The sequence below is a fragment of the Cupressus sempervirens genome, chromosome 1 (genome assembly GCF_028749045.1).
Source record: "Cupressus sempervirens isolate cs-2001-9-10 chromosome 1, ASM2874904v1, whole genome shotgun sequence".
Lineage (NCBI taxonomy): Eukaryota > Viridiplantae > Streptophyta > Pinopsida > Cupressales > Cupressaceae > Cupressus > Cupressus sempervirens.
In genome coordinates this window covers 701,490,525-701,508,210 of record NC_143118.1, presented here as the reverse complement: position 1 = coordinate 701,508,210, position 17,686 = coordinate 701,490,525, and the positions used below count along the sequence as shown (strand labels likewise).

The 17,686-nt window shown below is 34.3% G+C and overlaps 1 protein-coding gene across 1 annotated transcript in view; it reads left to right on the top strand.

Moving 5' to 3' along the window:
- Positions 1-17,686, top strand: part of NSF (AAA-type ATPase family protein) — a 73,893-nt gene that overhangs the window by 24,924 nt on the left and 31,283 nt on the right. The window contains exons 13-14 of the mRNA XM_089787603.1: positions 15,815-16,025; positions 16,243-16,374. Coding sequence (XP_089643729.1) covers positions 15,815-16,025; positions 16,243-16,374 — 343 coding nt within the window. The remainder of the gene's footprint in view (positions 1-15,814; positions 16,026-16,242; positions 16,375-17,686) is intronic.

The following is a 17,686-nucleotide window of genomic DNA, read 5'->3' as shown; positions in this document are numbered from 1 at the left end:
GCAAAAATCAGAATTTTGACTACCTTGTAATTGCCCACATTTTCCAATAATCAGACCTTTTATCACATAGCCTCCTCACCAAATAAATTCACCTAAATTTGGAAGGAGAAATCGCAGCCCTTGGAGGAAAATTAGACCTCAAAAAAAAATTGTCCAAGCTGGAAAAAATTCAGATCTGCTCCAAAATTTGACCTAGGGTAGAACTTTGCCCAAGTAAGAAGAAGAAAATGCCGCCAAGCAATGCAAAAATCGCCCAAATATGAAAGTTGCTCCTCTAGAAGAAAATCGCTCACCCACGGAGGAGGAAGAAGAAAGAATGAGGAAATAAGAGGGGGGAGGGGGGGAAGCCCCTCTTACACCAAATTTTCTTGCCTACTTACTTGGAGGGAAGACAAAATTAAATTAGCCCCTTAATTAATGGCCCAAATTTAAATGCAATGTTAACATTACTTAGCCCATGGTGAAATTGGCTTATTTAATTGCTAGTTTTGATCAAAAGTTGCAAAATAGAAACAAGGTAAGCCTAGAAGATGTCAAAATTTGCGTTTAATAACATTTTGGCAATTAAAATATCATTAAAATTGAATTTAGCAAGCTAAAATCAATCTTCAATTCCAATTTACTAATTTCTTTTAACATTTAAAAATCTTCCAGGCAATATTTCAAACAATTTAATGCGATTTTGCAATTTAACCCAATTTCAATTTTGCAATGCAATTATAATAATAATAATTTTTTATTTTTTACAAAATTAATCCTTTTCCTAGCAACTAAAAATTCAAACTCCAATTCCAATTTCACCATAAAAAATTTCTTTTTCATTGAAAAAATTCAAGATTTTTTGAAATGACCAAATTTTATCCTGCCAAGTACTATTTTAACCATTGAAAAAATGTCGTCCTTTGAATTTTGTTTAGCCTAAGGATAAAATTACATGTTCCGAAAAAAATTAAGTTCCGCACCAGGTGAAAAAAAACCAAATCAAATCACATCCCTCCTGGCCTGAAGGTGTGTCCAAGGTGTAAAATTTTCAAATCGAAAACCTTTGGACAACTCTGAATTTTTTTTTTTTTGCCAAGGCAATCAAAAAAGGGGGTCCCCAAAACTTTTGGGGCGATGATGTGAAAACCACACAACAAATTCCAATTTGGGAATCTTTTTCTACTTTGGGACAAAAGGCGAGAACAAAAAATAATGCACGACAAATTTGACTAAAAAATAATGCACGACAAATTTGACTCTCTTTGGCAAGGCCCTCTCACAATTCACCAGATTATAGGTGAAAACAATTTCTTGCTTGCATACTGTGATGAAAATCCAATGCCATTTCCATGTAGTGGATTGCATCTGAAACATTACTTCTAGTGATTATCAAATTAATACCCCTTGTATATAGTTTACATGTGTTTTGGTTGTAGGATTTTTGTTTCTAGTTTTGTTTTTGTCGCCTTACTCTACAACCCCATAAAGTAGATGAAGGCATTTAGAGAACTAGATTCTATGCCACTATTTGTTTTCAAGAACAAACGAATGGCATTCCCCAGATAAGGCTAGTTGTTGTCTTTCATTTTGTCTTTAGAACATGTAGGTAACAATGCGAAACTTTTCCAATAGAGTTTCACGTTTCTCTCAGATAATTCATCATTTAATTAGCCAAGATTGATCAACCAATTGTTCCCAACTAATATAATGAGTCCTTTTATTAAAGGCTATTATCAAGTCTTTTTTCGTATTTTTAGTTTGTTAGCCTATAATTGATTGAAGCCTTCAAAGTCCCTTTTTGCATTTTCAAGTGTTTGTTTAGATTGTTTTAATCTTTATCTTTTGGTTTCCTTCAATTTGTTTCTTTTGGTTTTCCCTTCAATTTGATATCTCTTGAGGCTCAATCAAAGTTATTAGTCCAAAGATATCAAGGTTTTAGTGTCTAAAAGGTGGGTTCTCTAAGTCCAATTGCATATTTAAAATATTGATGTTATATTTTAATGTTGAGTTGCACTTTTTGAAAAATATATCTTGAAATGACTTTATGTTATTGTTTTAAGTTACTTTATTACTTTAATTTATCACTTAACGGATTTAAGTGCTGTAATGCACTTTATGTTATAATTTGATGTTGAGTTGCTTTTTGATTTTTCACTTAAGTGACTTTATGAACTATATAGTCTAATTTAATGTTGAGATTTACTTTAATGTTTTATTTTAAAACAGTTAAGTGAAATGTTACTTTTTGAATATATTTACACATAATATGTAAATTATATAGTGTAAATATTGTATTAGACCCATATAAGTGATATTTGCTCAATAATGAATTAGACACGTGCTAAATAGAAAACTTAAGTAATGCAACTCTATTACATGTCTTTTTTGAAAAATGTTACATGCAGATGCATCTAGAGAACCCGATTTTCTTCTTACATGCAAATGCAAGTGACCAAAACATGCAACTTCCACCCAAGAGTGCGATTTTGGCTTGGACGCCCAAATGCATTTAAAGTCAAAACATATTCTAAAAGCATGCATTGGCATCTCTAGAGTGAGATTTTGCTCCGAGTACAAACATTGGACTTAGGCGAACAAAAGCATATTTTAAAACATGTCAAGAGGTCCCAAGACCCTGATTCTACACCAAATGCATGATTGTTGACTTTTAAAAACTTGCATTTGCACTTGGAGAGTGTAATTTTGGTTTGAGACACATCCAAATGCCCTCCAAGGTCAAGTTTTTCCACTTGAAGACCAACAATACCTAAATGCATGTTGCATTTTTAAAACATGCAAATGCACTTGGAAAGTGCGATTGCCCCTTCCACCTAGAAATGTGACATGCCATTGTATCTTGGAGTGCATTTTTGCTCTTCAAGGAAAAAACATTGGCCATTTAAAACTTGCATTTCCATCCCAAGACCCTGATTTTCATGGAAGACATGGATTTTAGCCAAAAATGTTACACGTATTTGCCCTTGTAGAGTGTGATTTGCATTGCAAGACCTAAAAAGATGCATTTCCTATGCATTTGGCTTCATGCGTTTGCATCTTAAGACCCCGATTTGCCATTATGCAAAGAGGTGTTTCATGCATTAGGTGTTTGAGACCACAATTTGCCTCTCAAAGGTAAAAGTACCCATGTATTAGGGCCTTCCAAATCTGATTTGGCAAGAAATGTTTGACGGGGACTTGCAACCACATTTGCTCAATACTTGCAAATGGGTTTGCCCTTGAAGACCACGATTTGAACCCAACTGTGAATTTTTCAAAGATCTTGGGTTATCATATGCAAACACACTTGGAGGACTCGATTTTGGAGAAGACAAGTTCATTATAATCTCTCTTTCTTCCATATTTTCCTCATTGATCTCCAAGTAAGTGTGAGGGTTCAATTCTGCTTGCATTTCTTGCTTGTTCCGCTAATTTGCTCATTCTTTGGTTCATTGCTATCCATTTATTCATGAGGTCATTTGCCAACAATCCTCACAACCTGTAGTCATCAGCTCACAAACAACTCAGGTGAATCAGAGGAATGAGGCAACAAATGCTTGGTTCAAGGAGGTTATCTCAGAGGGAGTTCAATCGATTAAAAATGCGCTCAAAGTCCTTGATTGTATTAGAGGTGTTAAAGAAAGGCTCCATGATATGATCACTTCTTTCAATCAAGAGACCTATACCTTGAAAGAAGTTTTGGGCACTTGGGAACAAATTGCAAAGGGTGATTTGGATGTCTTGATGACATACAACATCATTCCATCCTTGGATATGCTCTATGGATATCAAGGACTCATAGGTCACAAGGCATAGTTGATGGAAAAGCTTTTGACAAAGATATAGGGAGCCCTAGAAAGTTGCAAGGCTGTGGAAATAGAGATCATTGGCAATCTGAGATAGATGGGATGCAAGGTTCTCATAGAGGATGATAACTTGTTCACCGAAAAAAAAATGACTTAAGAGTTCAATGATAAAGTTAATGCTGAATTTGATTTAGAAGATTTTGGAGGGCATAGGATGGAAAAGTTTGCCACATATAAGTTTGCGACAAAGCACTTGTGGGATTTCATTGCGTAAAACTACCAAGTTGTAAAAACAAGACATGCCAATGCAGTTAGGGTTGAAGCAATTTCACAGACAATGAAGATTCCAAATCTTCCCATGCTTCATGATTGTATTGACATGTATAAGGCGTTTGTTTATAATCTTTAGGATTGATTCAACTTTCTCCATCTTTTTCTTTTAGTTTTTAGCATTTTCATGCTTTGTAGATGCAAAAGATAGATTAAATGTAATCACAAGTGCATGTAATTTGATTACAAGAACCTTCAGTAGATGTAATCCAATAAATCTTATCTCCTAGTTATATTGAGTTAAGGTGGTTGAGTTGCTCCCACTTTTTCCTCCTTTCTCTCACGTCTTTTCCTATATAAGGAGTGCCCCCCTCATTGTAAATCTCATCTTTTAATATTTGCAAGAGAGCTCTTCCAAACTTGTGCAAGCATAACTGTGATTGTGTAGTACAAATTTGAAAGAAAAGTGAATAGGAAGAAGCAGCTGGATTCCAAGCTTTGACTAGAAACAATTGTGATAGAATGAATTGGACGTTGTGACTGCAATTTGTTTCTATTATTTTTTGTTCATGTTATTATTGTGTGTTTAAATAGAGCATAGTGAATCTAAGAAGCAATTGGAGCCGAAGATGCGATTGGGAGAAATTGTGGTAGCATACAGACTATAAGATGTGATTGTAGCTTATATTACTATCTCAAATTCATGCAAATAGTTAGAAATTATTTACTTTTGAAAGTCTGTGTGCCTTAATGGTAAAGAGTTTTCTTACATAATAAATGAAAATAGATTGATCTAAGTTGTTACATTCTCAATCAGCTTGTGGGTTGGTGTTTGGTATCGGTATCATTTGTCCCAATTCCTAGATAAAAGTGTACTTTAGAGGTTCTTCATGCCCATTACCCGCTTCGCAAGTAAGTGGATTCTTTCATGAAACAAGAGGAATGAATATTAATAACACCCTTCAAAAATCTCTAACTTCTTGCTTGTCTTGAGTTGATTGAAGGAACAGTGAGAAGGGGGATTCTTCTCTTCAAGGTAGGAGGGACTTAGTCTCAGACACTGTGGCTGGTCTACCTGTTTTGTGACTGAATTTGCATAAATTATCGGTTGCAAAATATCCACCCAATAGTATTGAGACCTAAGGACAAAAATGCTATTTGTACAAGGTGGATTTTCAATAATAAGCTGAATGAGAATGGAGAAGTAATGAGGAACAAAGCAAGACTAGTTTGCAAAGGATATGCTCAGGAAGAAGGTATTGAGTATGGTGAGACATTTGCCTTGATAAGGTTGTAGCTTCTGTCGGATTGATTTTTACATGAGATACCTTGTTGATGGTAAATCATATTTAGAATAAATATCTTATATATAATATATATTATATATGTAATATAATATGTACTATATATATTATACATTTTATATTATTATATAATAATATAATAATATATTACGTATATGGTTAACATATTAATATTCATATATGCTTAGGATGAGTTACATATATGGTTATTTATATTACTATTATATTAATATGTTAACTAGTGATGTTTAACTGTAGAGACATGTCTCTTCATGAGACATTTCTTCTCTTATATTTATAAGCCTTCAGTTGCATTTGGAACACAATCAATACAATGGCAATTGTTATTACATTTGCAGCGATCTTGGAAATTAACATGGTATCAAAGCTAGACTGCAGTTGTATAAAATAGAAAGAGAATGACCAAGAAGAAGGAAATGAGATCTCAACCAAATGTCTCTACTATTGCAGATCAAGTTGCCAATGTCTAGTGAGCGATGGGGAATTAAAGATCAACAACCAATGAAGACAACTGACCAAGGAACCTTATGCAAGTTACAATAAACAATGAAGAAGGAAAAGAATCAAAGTAGACCAAGTCAGACACATAGTGAAGATACAAATTTTATACATTATGGATGTGCAATTCTAAAGGCATTAGTAATATATTGTATTAAGGGAATTCACATGCAACGCTGAAGAAATATCTTTGAACTTATTGAAGTGCAAAAGAAAAGCATACGAATCTATGCTAGTGTTATAATAAGAAGTCGGTTCTTGAATTAATGTTTAATTGGTGTATTATGCTTGCCGCAAAGACAAATTAGGCGAACATTTCCTTATTTACAGACCATGACTCTCACAACAATACTATCTCGAGCCAGGCCATACTATCTTTGATGTACGCAAAATGGCTAGCTGATATAGAGAGATCCTTGATTTTATGGGAAAGTATGCACATAAAGGCTATCAGATAGAATGCAGAGATTTATAAAGATCGAAGAGAAATATACGAGAAAACATAATATTAAAGGAGAAATCAGTAGGGGTCAAATTTGACATGGCAGGGAGAAATAATACCACCTAACCTTGCAATGCGGCCACGTCGGTTCTCAAATGGAGAGTAAAGAAAGGAATTACAAATGAACTACGAATGAAGGCATATAATAAGGGTGAAGGATAGTATGATAATTATAATACCTAATGATAACTAGACCACGAAGAGAATCACATTACAATTAATAAAGTGATATCAGATCGCGGGATAAAAGTGGAGTGTAAATAAAATAAAGTATATATGTTGCTTTGGGAGCCACAAGCGGATTTGGTGTCCGATTCTATGACCATGTGAATGACATTTAAATATATTTTGTGACATCGCTAAAGCTTAGGAAGGTATGTCAAAGGATATAGTATGAGGTATGCCTTATTATCATTTGTGGTAGAAGTAAAGATTATTTCAAACAATAGATATATGTTATTATCTAATTAATACTATATTGATATTTTGTGGAGACTATTTATAATGGGTCAAGATAACGAGAGATTAATATGGGAATAATTGAGAGATTAATCATGGAAGAGAAATTATTGCTCATGTGAAGAGACTTTGTTTGGTGAAACCGGTCATTCCACCTTGACGTAGACCTCGTTCCCCTCTATTTTAATCTTCATTGATATAAAACGATAACCCTAGCATCTTTCACAGAGTGGGAACTATTAAATAAGGGGGATATATGATATGGATAATACTTAATTATACCTTATTGCTATGGAAAATCATTTGAACATATTTTGTCACTAAGATTCTTAAAAAGATGGAGTGGAGAAAACTATTGATCCAATTCAATGTGTACAAAAAAAGTTGCGGTCTAGGGTTCCACGACATATAAGTGTGTCAAAGTACATACTCTTTCATCTATAAGTTTAGATTATGAACTAATTTGAGGAATAACTCTATAATATTTGAGAGGTACAAGTTACGTGTTGGATCAATGAAGACCAATCATCGTGGGATGAATTAAAGAATGTAAAACATCAAAATCCAATATATAAAAAGAGCACATTAAATATTGTGATCAAAACAATAATTTGATGATGGAGAGGAGACTGTGGGTAAATCCCATGAAAGTGCGACAGAGACAATTAAGAGATCGCGGACCCATTGGTGGGGGTCATTAGTAGCAATATAGCCAATAGATCAAATGCGAAATCCTAAAATGGCATCGGTTGAAGGCAAGGAGAAAGGAACAACAATTCCTATATGATAATTCCAAGTTTTGGTGTCTATGATGTTTAGATAGAAAGTATTGAGCATTACTTGTGCACGTGAACAACATACGAATAATAATTTATAAAGGAAGAGTGTATCTTACGTGGATACCATCTTATATGGCAACAAAGTATTTGTTCCCCGATCACATACCCTCGAAATATAAGATGGAAGCTGGATAATATGAGAAACAAAATTTTGAAATTAATACGAGAAAAATATTCTTGTTATGAAATTAATAATGCATAAGGTGATATTTGTCATGAGATCAAATTGAGACCCAACATAAAGAGTCTCTCGAGCAATGATGTAGAAAAATCATAGAAATCCGATAACTCTCATTGTGAAATAGGATGAAAATGGAGTGTCAAAATGTGATTTTGTTCTTTCCCTTGATTCCAAATGATGATTCTTTGCAAAGAACAAAAAAAAAGTTTTCCATAATTGAATATGATGCAAAATTGTTTGACAATATAAAAGTGGCAACTTCTGATTCCGGTGGGGAAATGATAAACAATGTTCTATTCTCACTTGAACCATCTTTAAAGGGAAGATATTCCATTCATGTGCAAATAAGTATTTGTTGTCTTTGAGTATTACATTTATCTACTCTTTGTATTGTCTCTTAAATTTTATTTCTATATGAATTGTAAAAATTCATTTGCCTTGATCTTTTTTGTTATGGTTGAGGAAATTCTTGCAAGAAAAGAATGTTGGTACTTTACACATGCTACCAAATATTGGACAGACAAGAGTTCATTAGTCATTTGATGATCAGGATAAAGTGAGGAACTTGAAATGAATATTATAATGATTGAGATTATGAGTATGACACTTCTTCGAAGTCTTCAAAGGCAAAACAGGAGCTTAGAATATTAATACTTAGAGGGAGTCTAAAAATACATGTGTGTGACTGCATGATTTTGATGAGCCTACTCTTGAGTGCACCATGAGGAAGTATTGACTTATCACTAGAAAATCAAAAGATGATATAAGATTCAGAGTGAGTTTGATAGGTATCCTTGGGTGAAGAGAGTTTCTGACAAAGTAACCATAGGACATGACTTCCCAGGATCATTGTTCAGAAGGAGAAACTTTGAGATGCAATCCTTTGTAGATGATATCTTCTCTATGAGGAGAAGTTCTAAGTGAAATTCCTTGTAATATGCTCTCCTCTATAAGAGAGAAGTCTAAGGTGAAAGTCCTTGTTCCACCCTCTAGTAGTAGCTATGGTGGTTCATGGTGGATATCATGTAAGTTACTACATGATTCTGTTATAATATGTAATTAAAGGTGACGATCTTTCATTGACATATATAAACAGGAAGTAACCATTATAAGATGATGATCTTATAAATGGTAGACCTATTATCGTGACAGATTTCATTAAATTGTTTTTCCACAGTGCTGGAAGTCATGATAACGAAAAGACAAAAGGTAACCATTGTAAGGTGGTGATCTTATAAATGGTCGACTTGTTATCATGGTTCGTTGGGCCGAATTTTGTTGGACACTATGATAATCAACTTGTTATGGTTCTTTGGACCGGATCTTGCCGGACACTATGACATGGTTACTACTATAGGCCACACTTAAGATGGTGTTTTAAAGCTATGAAAATTGCTTCAATTGTGTGTTATGAAAGGTGAGAAATTTTGCCTCAGTGAAATGAATATCATACTGAAATGATATCTCTTCATATTCTTGAGAGCATAATGTGTTCTATAAATTCTCTCTAGCTAAGAGGGAGTGTTTAAGGTTGTAGCTTCTGTCGGATTGATTCTTACATTAGATACTTTGTTGATGGTAAATCATCTTCAAAATAAATATCTTATATATAAAATATATATTATATATGTAATATAATATATATTATATATATTATACATTATATATTAGTATATAATAATATAATAATATATTACATATATGGTTAACATATTAATATTCATATATGCTTAAGATGAGTTACATATATGGTTATTTATATTACTATTATATTAATATGTTAACTAGTGATGTTTAACCGTAGAGACATGTCCCCTCCTCTCATATTTATAAGCTTTCATTTGTATTTGGAACACAATCAATACAATAATTATTACATTTGCAGTGATCCTAGAAATTAATGTCCCTGTTGCTAGTTTGGAAGGTGTAAGAATCCTATTTGCATATGCAACATATAAAGGTTTCAGAGTATATATAATGGATATAAAGTCTGCATTTTTTGAATCCATTATTGGAAGAAGTGTACATTGAACAATCAGAAGGATTCGTTGACAAAAGCAAGAAAAACATATTATGCAAACTTCACAAGGCACTATATGGTTTGAAACATGCACCCCAAGCATGATATGAAAGACTCTACTCATATCTAATGAGAATAAGTTTCATTAGAACTAGTGAAAACAATAATTTGTACTTGACAAGTGAGTGTGAAGATGAGGTATTATTAGCTGAAATCTTTGTTGATGATCTCATATTTGGAGGAAATGAGCTAATGTGTAGATCATTTGCTGATGAAATGAGAAAGGAATTTGAAATGTCACTTATTGGAGAGATAAAATTCTTCATTGGATTACAAGTTCAACAAGTTAAGGATGGGATATACATAGCACAATCAAAGTACATCAAAGAGATCCTGAATTTTCTTGGGATGGGAGACTCAAGACTGATTGGAACACCGATGATCACTGGATGCTAATTGTCAAAGGAAGATGACTCTACCGAGGTAAATGAGACCTTGTATAAATCAATGATCGTAAGCTACAATATGTTGTTCATAGTAGACTAGACATTGTACATGTTATTGTGGCAAGATTTTCTTCTAATTCTAAAGGATGCATTTGTTTGCAGTGAAGAGGATCTTTAGATATCTGAAAGGAATTGAGGACCATGGTTTATGGTACATAAAGAATGAAGATTTTGAATTAAAAGTATATACTAATGCTGATTGGGTAGGTAATGTGGATGACATGATAAGTACAAGTGGAGGAGCTTTCTTCTTAGGAGAAAGATTAGTGACATGGATAAGCAAAAGCAAAGTTGCATTTCACAGTTAGCTGCTGAGGCAGAGTATGTTCCTACTGCAATCAGTTGTTCTAACACTGTGTGGATCAAACAACTACTTGAAGGAATACAAGAAGTGTTCCTATGACAATCTATTGTGATAATACCAGTGGTATAAACATTTCAAAGAACTTGGTGATGCATTCTAAGATAAAACATATATTAATCAAGTATCGCTATATAAGAGAACAAGTACAAGAGAAACAAGTTAAGTTGGAATATGTGAAATCCATGGACCAGATTGCTGATATATTCACAAAGTTAAGTACTTGAGAGGTAAACTAGGGCTCCTATGTAATGTTCATTACAGAAAGGTGCAGTTTGCATCAATTCATGCTTTACCGGACTATCTATCTATGAGTTTATTCGGATGTTCATTCTTTAGGAGCAGCTTATAGTTGTGAAGAAGCTAAAGGAGTGAGGAAACATAAGTAATCAATGCAAGCAAGTTACAAGGTATCACTACAAAGAAAATTAGTTTAAGTTATGTAGGTACTTTTGAAATTGCTGCCAAAGGTGGAGAGAATGAAGAAAGGGTTGGGGGGGGGGGGAATTGATAAAGAGGGAAAGAATGAAGGAATCGAGAAAAGTTTAAGGAAGAAGGAGAACAGTAATCAAAGGGGGAGAACTTATGGTAAAGAAGACTAAGAATGCCAGAAAAGAGAAAGGAATGTAAACTGAGCAGGACAATGAAGGCTACAGAACATAATACAATTGATGAAGATTATTGGTATCGAATGGTATATTTTCAGATGTATTGCCATCAATGCCAAAAGGGGAGATTGTTACCATAACTGATACTACTATCCCAACTGATGCTGATGCTGATGATGAACAAGGTTTGATAACAAAGCAATGAATGGTATGTAGAAGAATTAGATGAGTTGTTATATTGTCATTGATGTCAAGCCTATTGACGTACTGATTTATTTAAGTTGCCAAATCATCTAAAGGATGTGGCGTTGAGTAAATAAATGGTTGGTAAAGATAGAAGTTGAAATGAAGAAGTGATGTTAAGTGTATGAGCATAATTGGGCAACTGATGAATCAATCTTTGGCAAGGTAATATTGATTTGATTGTTTTACATGATTTGATGAAATGCTAGAATGATGTACAAGTCAATTATATTGGTCGGTAATAAAGGAATGAAGTTGTGAAGTGAAAAGACAAGGAATCATTGTGTTACCAAGCTAGAAATGGTGGTTGGTAAGCAAAGAATTTGTTTGGTTGAAGTTAATTGAAAATGTGTTAGTAAAATAAGGATGTGATGAAACATAGTGTTGCCATGCACATAGTGTTAACCAAGTAAATAATTTTAAACGAGGAGATGAGGTTGTTCGATGAGACAAGAACACAGGTTGGTAGAGAAGAACAATTTTGGAAAAGTTGATTGAAGGATGACATCTAGCGATGATTTGGACTAATCTAAAATTTTCTATGTGAGGAACAAAGTCAGTCAGTGAAATCAATGAATGGAAAGGGTTAGGTAAAGGTAAATGGTGAAGATTTAATGGTTAGTTCGTGATCCAAAAAAAGTTCAAGTTTCAAGGTGAGATCCAACTAGCACGATCCATAAAACATTTTTTGAGCGAAAGATTCAATCAATGTGAGTTGAGATTTGATAAGTGGTTGGATTAATTCAAGAAAACCCTAATGAATGAGATTATGCGGCAAAACATTGCCTATATAAAGGATGAACAAGAAGTTTGAAGTTGCTGATAGCGAAGAAGATATAGAAGGGTCATTGAGCAGAATAGAGTTGAATGGAAGTGCGAATCTAGAAAAGGAAAGTGATGAGATGAATTGTGTGGGTTGTTCAGTCAGCAAGGAAGAGTATGAAGAAGAGCAAAGAGTACAAAGGATATCTGAACAGGCAGAGGTATTAAACAGTCCTATTCATAAATCCTTTGTAAGGTGGCATTCTAACAAATGTCCTAAATCCTCTAACAAGGCCATTTATTGAAGGGTGGGTGACATATCTAGTAGATCTTTGGTGAAATCCTCGTAACAGAGTCACATCTAAAAAATGTGTTTGTAACCTTTAACAAGGTTGACTCTTAACCGAGCTCACTTCATAAGAGTGAATTTCTTTGTGGGTGACTATTCCCGCAGTGGTTTTTACCCAGATTGGGTTTGCACATTAAAATACTATTGTCAAACTATGATCGAATGTTTTGCGTGTTATTTTCTGATTTATGTATGCATATTGCTATTGATACTACTGTGGTCGTTCAAATGGTGCTGTTGGTTGGTTGAATGTTGTTGAATGATTAGATTTGATTATTAAGATAATTTCTGAAAGGTTTAACGGTGAAATTTGTTAAAGGACCTAAGGTAACTGATTCACCCTCCCTTCTTAGTTATCCAATAGGTTTTGATTTCTATAAGATTATTTTTGTCAACCCAATCTCTGAAGTCATATGCAGCTGTAGATAGTCTCGTAGATCCTCCCCACTTTATCTTGGGATCAAGGATGGCATTGAAATCGCCTCTTACTATGCAAATCTGCTTTATTATACTATTTAGAAACTGTTTTATTTCCCTCGAAACTTCTCGTTTTTTCTTGATTCAGAGAAGGACCTTCACAATGATTAACTTGTATTGAAGGTTGTTCCTAATGCTTTTGACATGCCCACTGATCCAATTCTTTTTTTCTGTAGATGACTGAAAATGCACCATTTCTAGGATCCCATATGATCCCTAAGCCTCCTAATGCCCCTTCTGCATGGGCTTCAACCACCTCCCATATTCCAAACTTTCTTTTGAGAGCCCCCACCTCATCTACGGATTGTTTAGTTTCTTGGATCAAGCATATATCAGGTTTTGTAATAGAAAGGCAGCATTTAAGAATTCGCTGCTTGTTAGGGACATTCGGTCCCCTAACATTCCAAGTATTGACCTTCATGGCACCTTGGGAAGTAACTTTCTCTTTCCTGCATTGAATTGTGTGGTAATTTTGGTTTGATCTTGTGCCTGATCATCTATTACTCTACTCTAAGCTCAGAAAGTGACTGACTTCCTCTTTTTTTATGAGTATCCTTGCTGAAAACTGTTAGGACAAGACCAAGCCTGTTTTTCTCATCTACTCCCTATTCCCCAGTTCAGTTTGATGGTTTTCCTAAGCCTGCACTTCCAAAATCTTGGAGATTAGTTTTCTTTTTCCTTGTTGACCTCTTCTTCTACTATTTTATTTAATACCTATCCTCGAATCTCATTGCTAACTTCTTCCAAATCATTGTAGTTAATTTTGTTCATAACACACCATTGTTCTGCCAGGGTTGATCCTGACTCTCTTGATACTGTCACATTATTATCTATGGTTGATTAACATCATGGTTTTCTTCCAATGACAACTTCCCTTGTTCTAGATCAGTTTGCTTATCGAGATCGAGCATGCTTTGCTCATACCTTTCTTCAACTGCCTCCCAAAATATTCCTAACTCTGCCTGAGTGGATACTTTCTCACTATTTTGGGGGATGGCTTTCTCGCTGAGATCCCTATTCTGGATATCATGGCTAGATAGAAGTTCTTGAGATGTCTTGGGCTGAGATGATACTAAATTTGGGGACTGATTACAATCTTCTGGGCTATGAGTAGATATAGAAAGAGATGAATCCATACTCAGGGTTTGACCTTGCATGTGATTTCCCTTACCCAAATTTTCCACAATAAATCCTCCGGTGTTCTCATTAAGTATGATATGAACCTGTGGGTGAGGGGTAGAGATCCTCGATCGGGGGAGGTTGGAGGTCTTTTGGTTCACCTTGCCCAGCTCCAGATTGTCCTAAATCTGCTTCCTCTGGAAACCAATTTTTCAATCTTCCTGGTTTTCTTTTCCTTGACTTCACCATTTCCCAGTCTGTTTTGGCCCAGTTCGGTGGAGGGGGCGACCGGCCTCTGCTACCCCAAGCAGAGTGACATTCATGATGAAAACCATTTGTCATATTCTGATTTAGTTGAACATTCCTATATCTGTACTTTCGCTGACTTTGCATGCTTCCCTGATTTTTCATAGCTTCCATTTTCCTTGTGCACAGAATGGATTTTGCACACATTGTAAATTTTATTATACAATTTTTTAATCTATTTGTATGTTTTGGTTGAATTATTGCAAGTATTATTTTAATGCTGTGATGTTATAGAATGTTTTTGGAACAGTGCTGCAGCAAAACATTGCCTACCTTTGACTCAAACGGACTGCTTCTTAACCCCCTGCAAATTAACAACTAGTTGTGCTTCTTATTCGTGTCTCGACAACCTCCCATTTATAGTTGCGACCTTAAAATATTGTACAACTGCGCTATTCATAAAATATTTTGTCATTTCACAGGTTTCAAGAGTTTCACAAGTTAGCAGGATATTGATTAAGGTATCAGATACAATTTAAAAGTGATTTAAATGTAGAAAAATGTTGAAACTTGCAGGTGATAATTTTTAAGAAAAAATGATTTTTTTTGTGGGGAAAATCACCTGTCTCTACTTTGATAAACAATTGTGGATAAGTGTGGATTTTGGCGAATAAAGGTGTAAGAGGAAGACAAATATAAGATAAGATTTTCAGTTTTTGCCAATAGATGAATGGTGGCCGCAGAGAGGCATGTATTGTTTTAGGCCAGACCCCTTTAAGTGCATTAGAGCTATCCATATTTGTTGATTTGTATTTTCAACCTTTGCTCATTCATCGTAGGTTCTGATGCTTAAAAAACTAGGGCTGGAGCTTATAGTTTTCCAGTAAGCTTATGGAAACAACTCTGATATTCAATATACTTTTTTGAATATTGTAAAAATGACATACCTTCATTAGCAAATGAAGTAGAATAAAATACTTGAGATTTATGTAAATTAATCTATTTCTAGATCACATCAAGTTAAATCCAATATTCCTTTCAGTGAATTGAAAGTTAATATGATGACACATTAATAAATAAATGTTGAGGGCAAATTGGTAAGCTTGTAGACCTAAAGGACCACAAAGGACCTTTGGTCATGGGAATTATATTATGTGTTTTTTAAATATTGTTGTCCTAATAATGTTTGAATTCCTTTTACACATCATACTTTTGAAAAGTGAGTGCACTTGTTGATGCCTTAAAATATTGTTCATATATGCAGCTGCACGGACAAAGAATTTCAGTGGAGCTGAAATTGAAGGCGTCGTCAAAAGTGCAGTGTCGTTTGCCTTGAACAGGCAGATTAGCCTTGATGATCTTACCAAACCTTTGGATGAAGAGAGCATAAAGGTTACTATGGATGATTTCTTAAATGCACTGCAAGAAATAAAGCCAGCATTTGGAGCAGCTACAGATAATCTTGAGCGATGCAGGTAAGTCCATTCTAGATTAAGTGTTAATAGAAATGGATAATACTCTTAGTTATATTTGCAAAAGATATATACTTCCAATCATTGTAGTTAGAGAAAACATACAAGAATAAACACTTATCTTTTCCTTGTGTACTCGGTTCTTATAATCTTGCTTGTCAATTTTCCAAACATAACTTCATATCTTGTCTAACTACTAGCAACTATTTTGAGCGTGTAGATTGAATGGAATGGTTGAATGTGGTGAAAGACACAAACGGATATATGAAAGGGTGATGTTATTAGTGGAACAAGTTAAGTGGAGCAAAGGAAGTCCTCTGACAACTTGTCTTCTTGAAGGGCCATCGGGCAGGTATTTATTACTACTGGTTTAGGTAGAATTGAGATTTTTCATCTGATACTGATAATGAAACCACGAAATAATTTGGGTTGTTAATCTTAGATAACATTGATAATTTTCTCAACATCTATTGTGAAAAGTTTCATGGCCCACCTATATAGAACAAGAAAATAATCTTAATTTTAAGGGTAGAGAAAAATTTGATATAATTTAGAAACTAAAATTGGTATTAAAATTATCATTAGGCTTAAAAGTAGACCACATTTTAGTTGTTCAAAATGCTTAAAAAGCATTTCTTTGGACGTGGGCGAATTTTCTTTAATGTTGTTAATTCTTCAATATGTTGCAGAAGAGGGCAGGTATTCAAAAACCAGATGCTTTGACCTTTATGTAGCATATTGATATAATAGATAATACAGTAGAAAGTAGCAGACCATGCAAAATAGCAAAAGATAATAGGGAACTAGCTGCCAAAATTGACTGTTTAGCATTTGATAAGTATATTTACTAGGAGGAGGATAAGAGTTGGCTTGATAAGACCAAGCACATGCAACTTAACTTCAACTGAAATGCAAAATATACCTCATATTAACTTCTTCGATAACTAAGCTAAGTGTATATGTGGGTATTCACATGGTAGTGATAATTACAATGATATCTTCATACAAGTGATTTTCATCATGTTATCCCTATTTAGACAATATTGTTGTCAATTTCAACAGATGATTCATTACCATCTCATAACCGACAAGATGAGGTTAGAGAAGATGGAACCTGGTGGAGTATGGAATGCATACAAGCCACAAACAATGATATATAACTTTCAAATACGTGGATTTGAGATGTTAAAGATTGAGATATCTTGGAATGGAAATGTGTTGACAACTTGACATATTTGTAAGAACAAGAAGACAAATTATCATCACCTCTGTTCACTGGCCATTCCCAAACAGCCCTCTAAAGTTTTTAGATCCATAAACCATAAACCCTTTAACTTAAAGCTTTGGACTGTAAGAGTCTGATCTTCCTTTCTAGCCCATTCAAAGAGGTTATGACTTTCTTCCAGGCCTTGCCGTTATGATTCCAAACCAAAACTTTAAATGAAACTGACCAAATTTGCAAAGGACTATTTTTTTTACACCCTAAAGCAAAAAGGATAGTGATCAGGGCAAAATTTCCAGTAAAAATAGGAAAATGGATGCTAATTGGTATCGCAAGCATGGAACCCCTCCAAAGATTTCGTTCATGGAGGAACAACTATGGTCCTTGAAAGAAAGGGTTTAAATTTGCTGATTCATGGGTTCAAGAAAATTTGGAAACTACC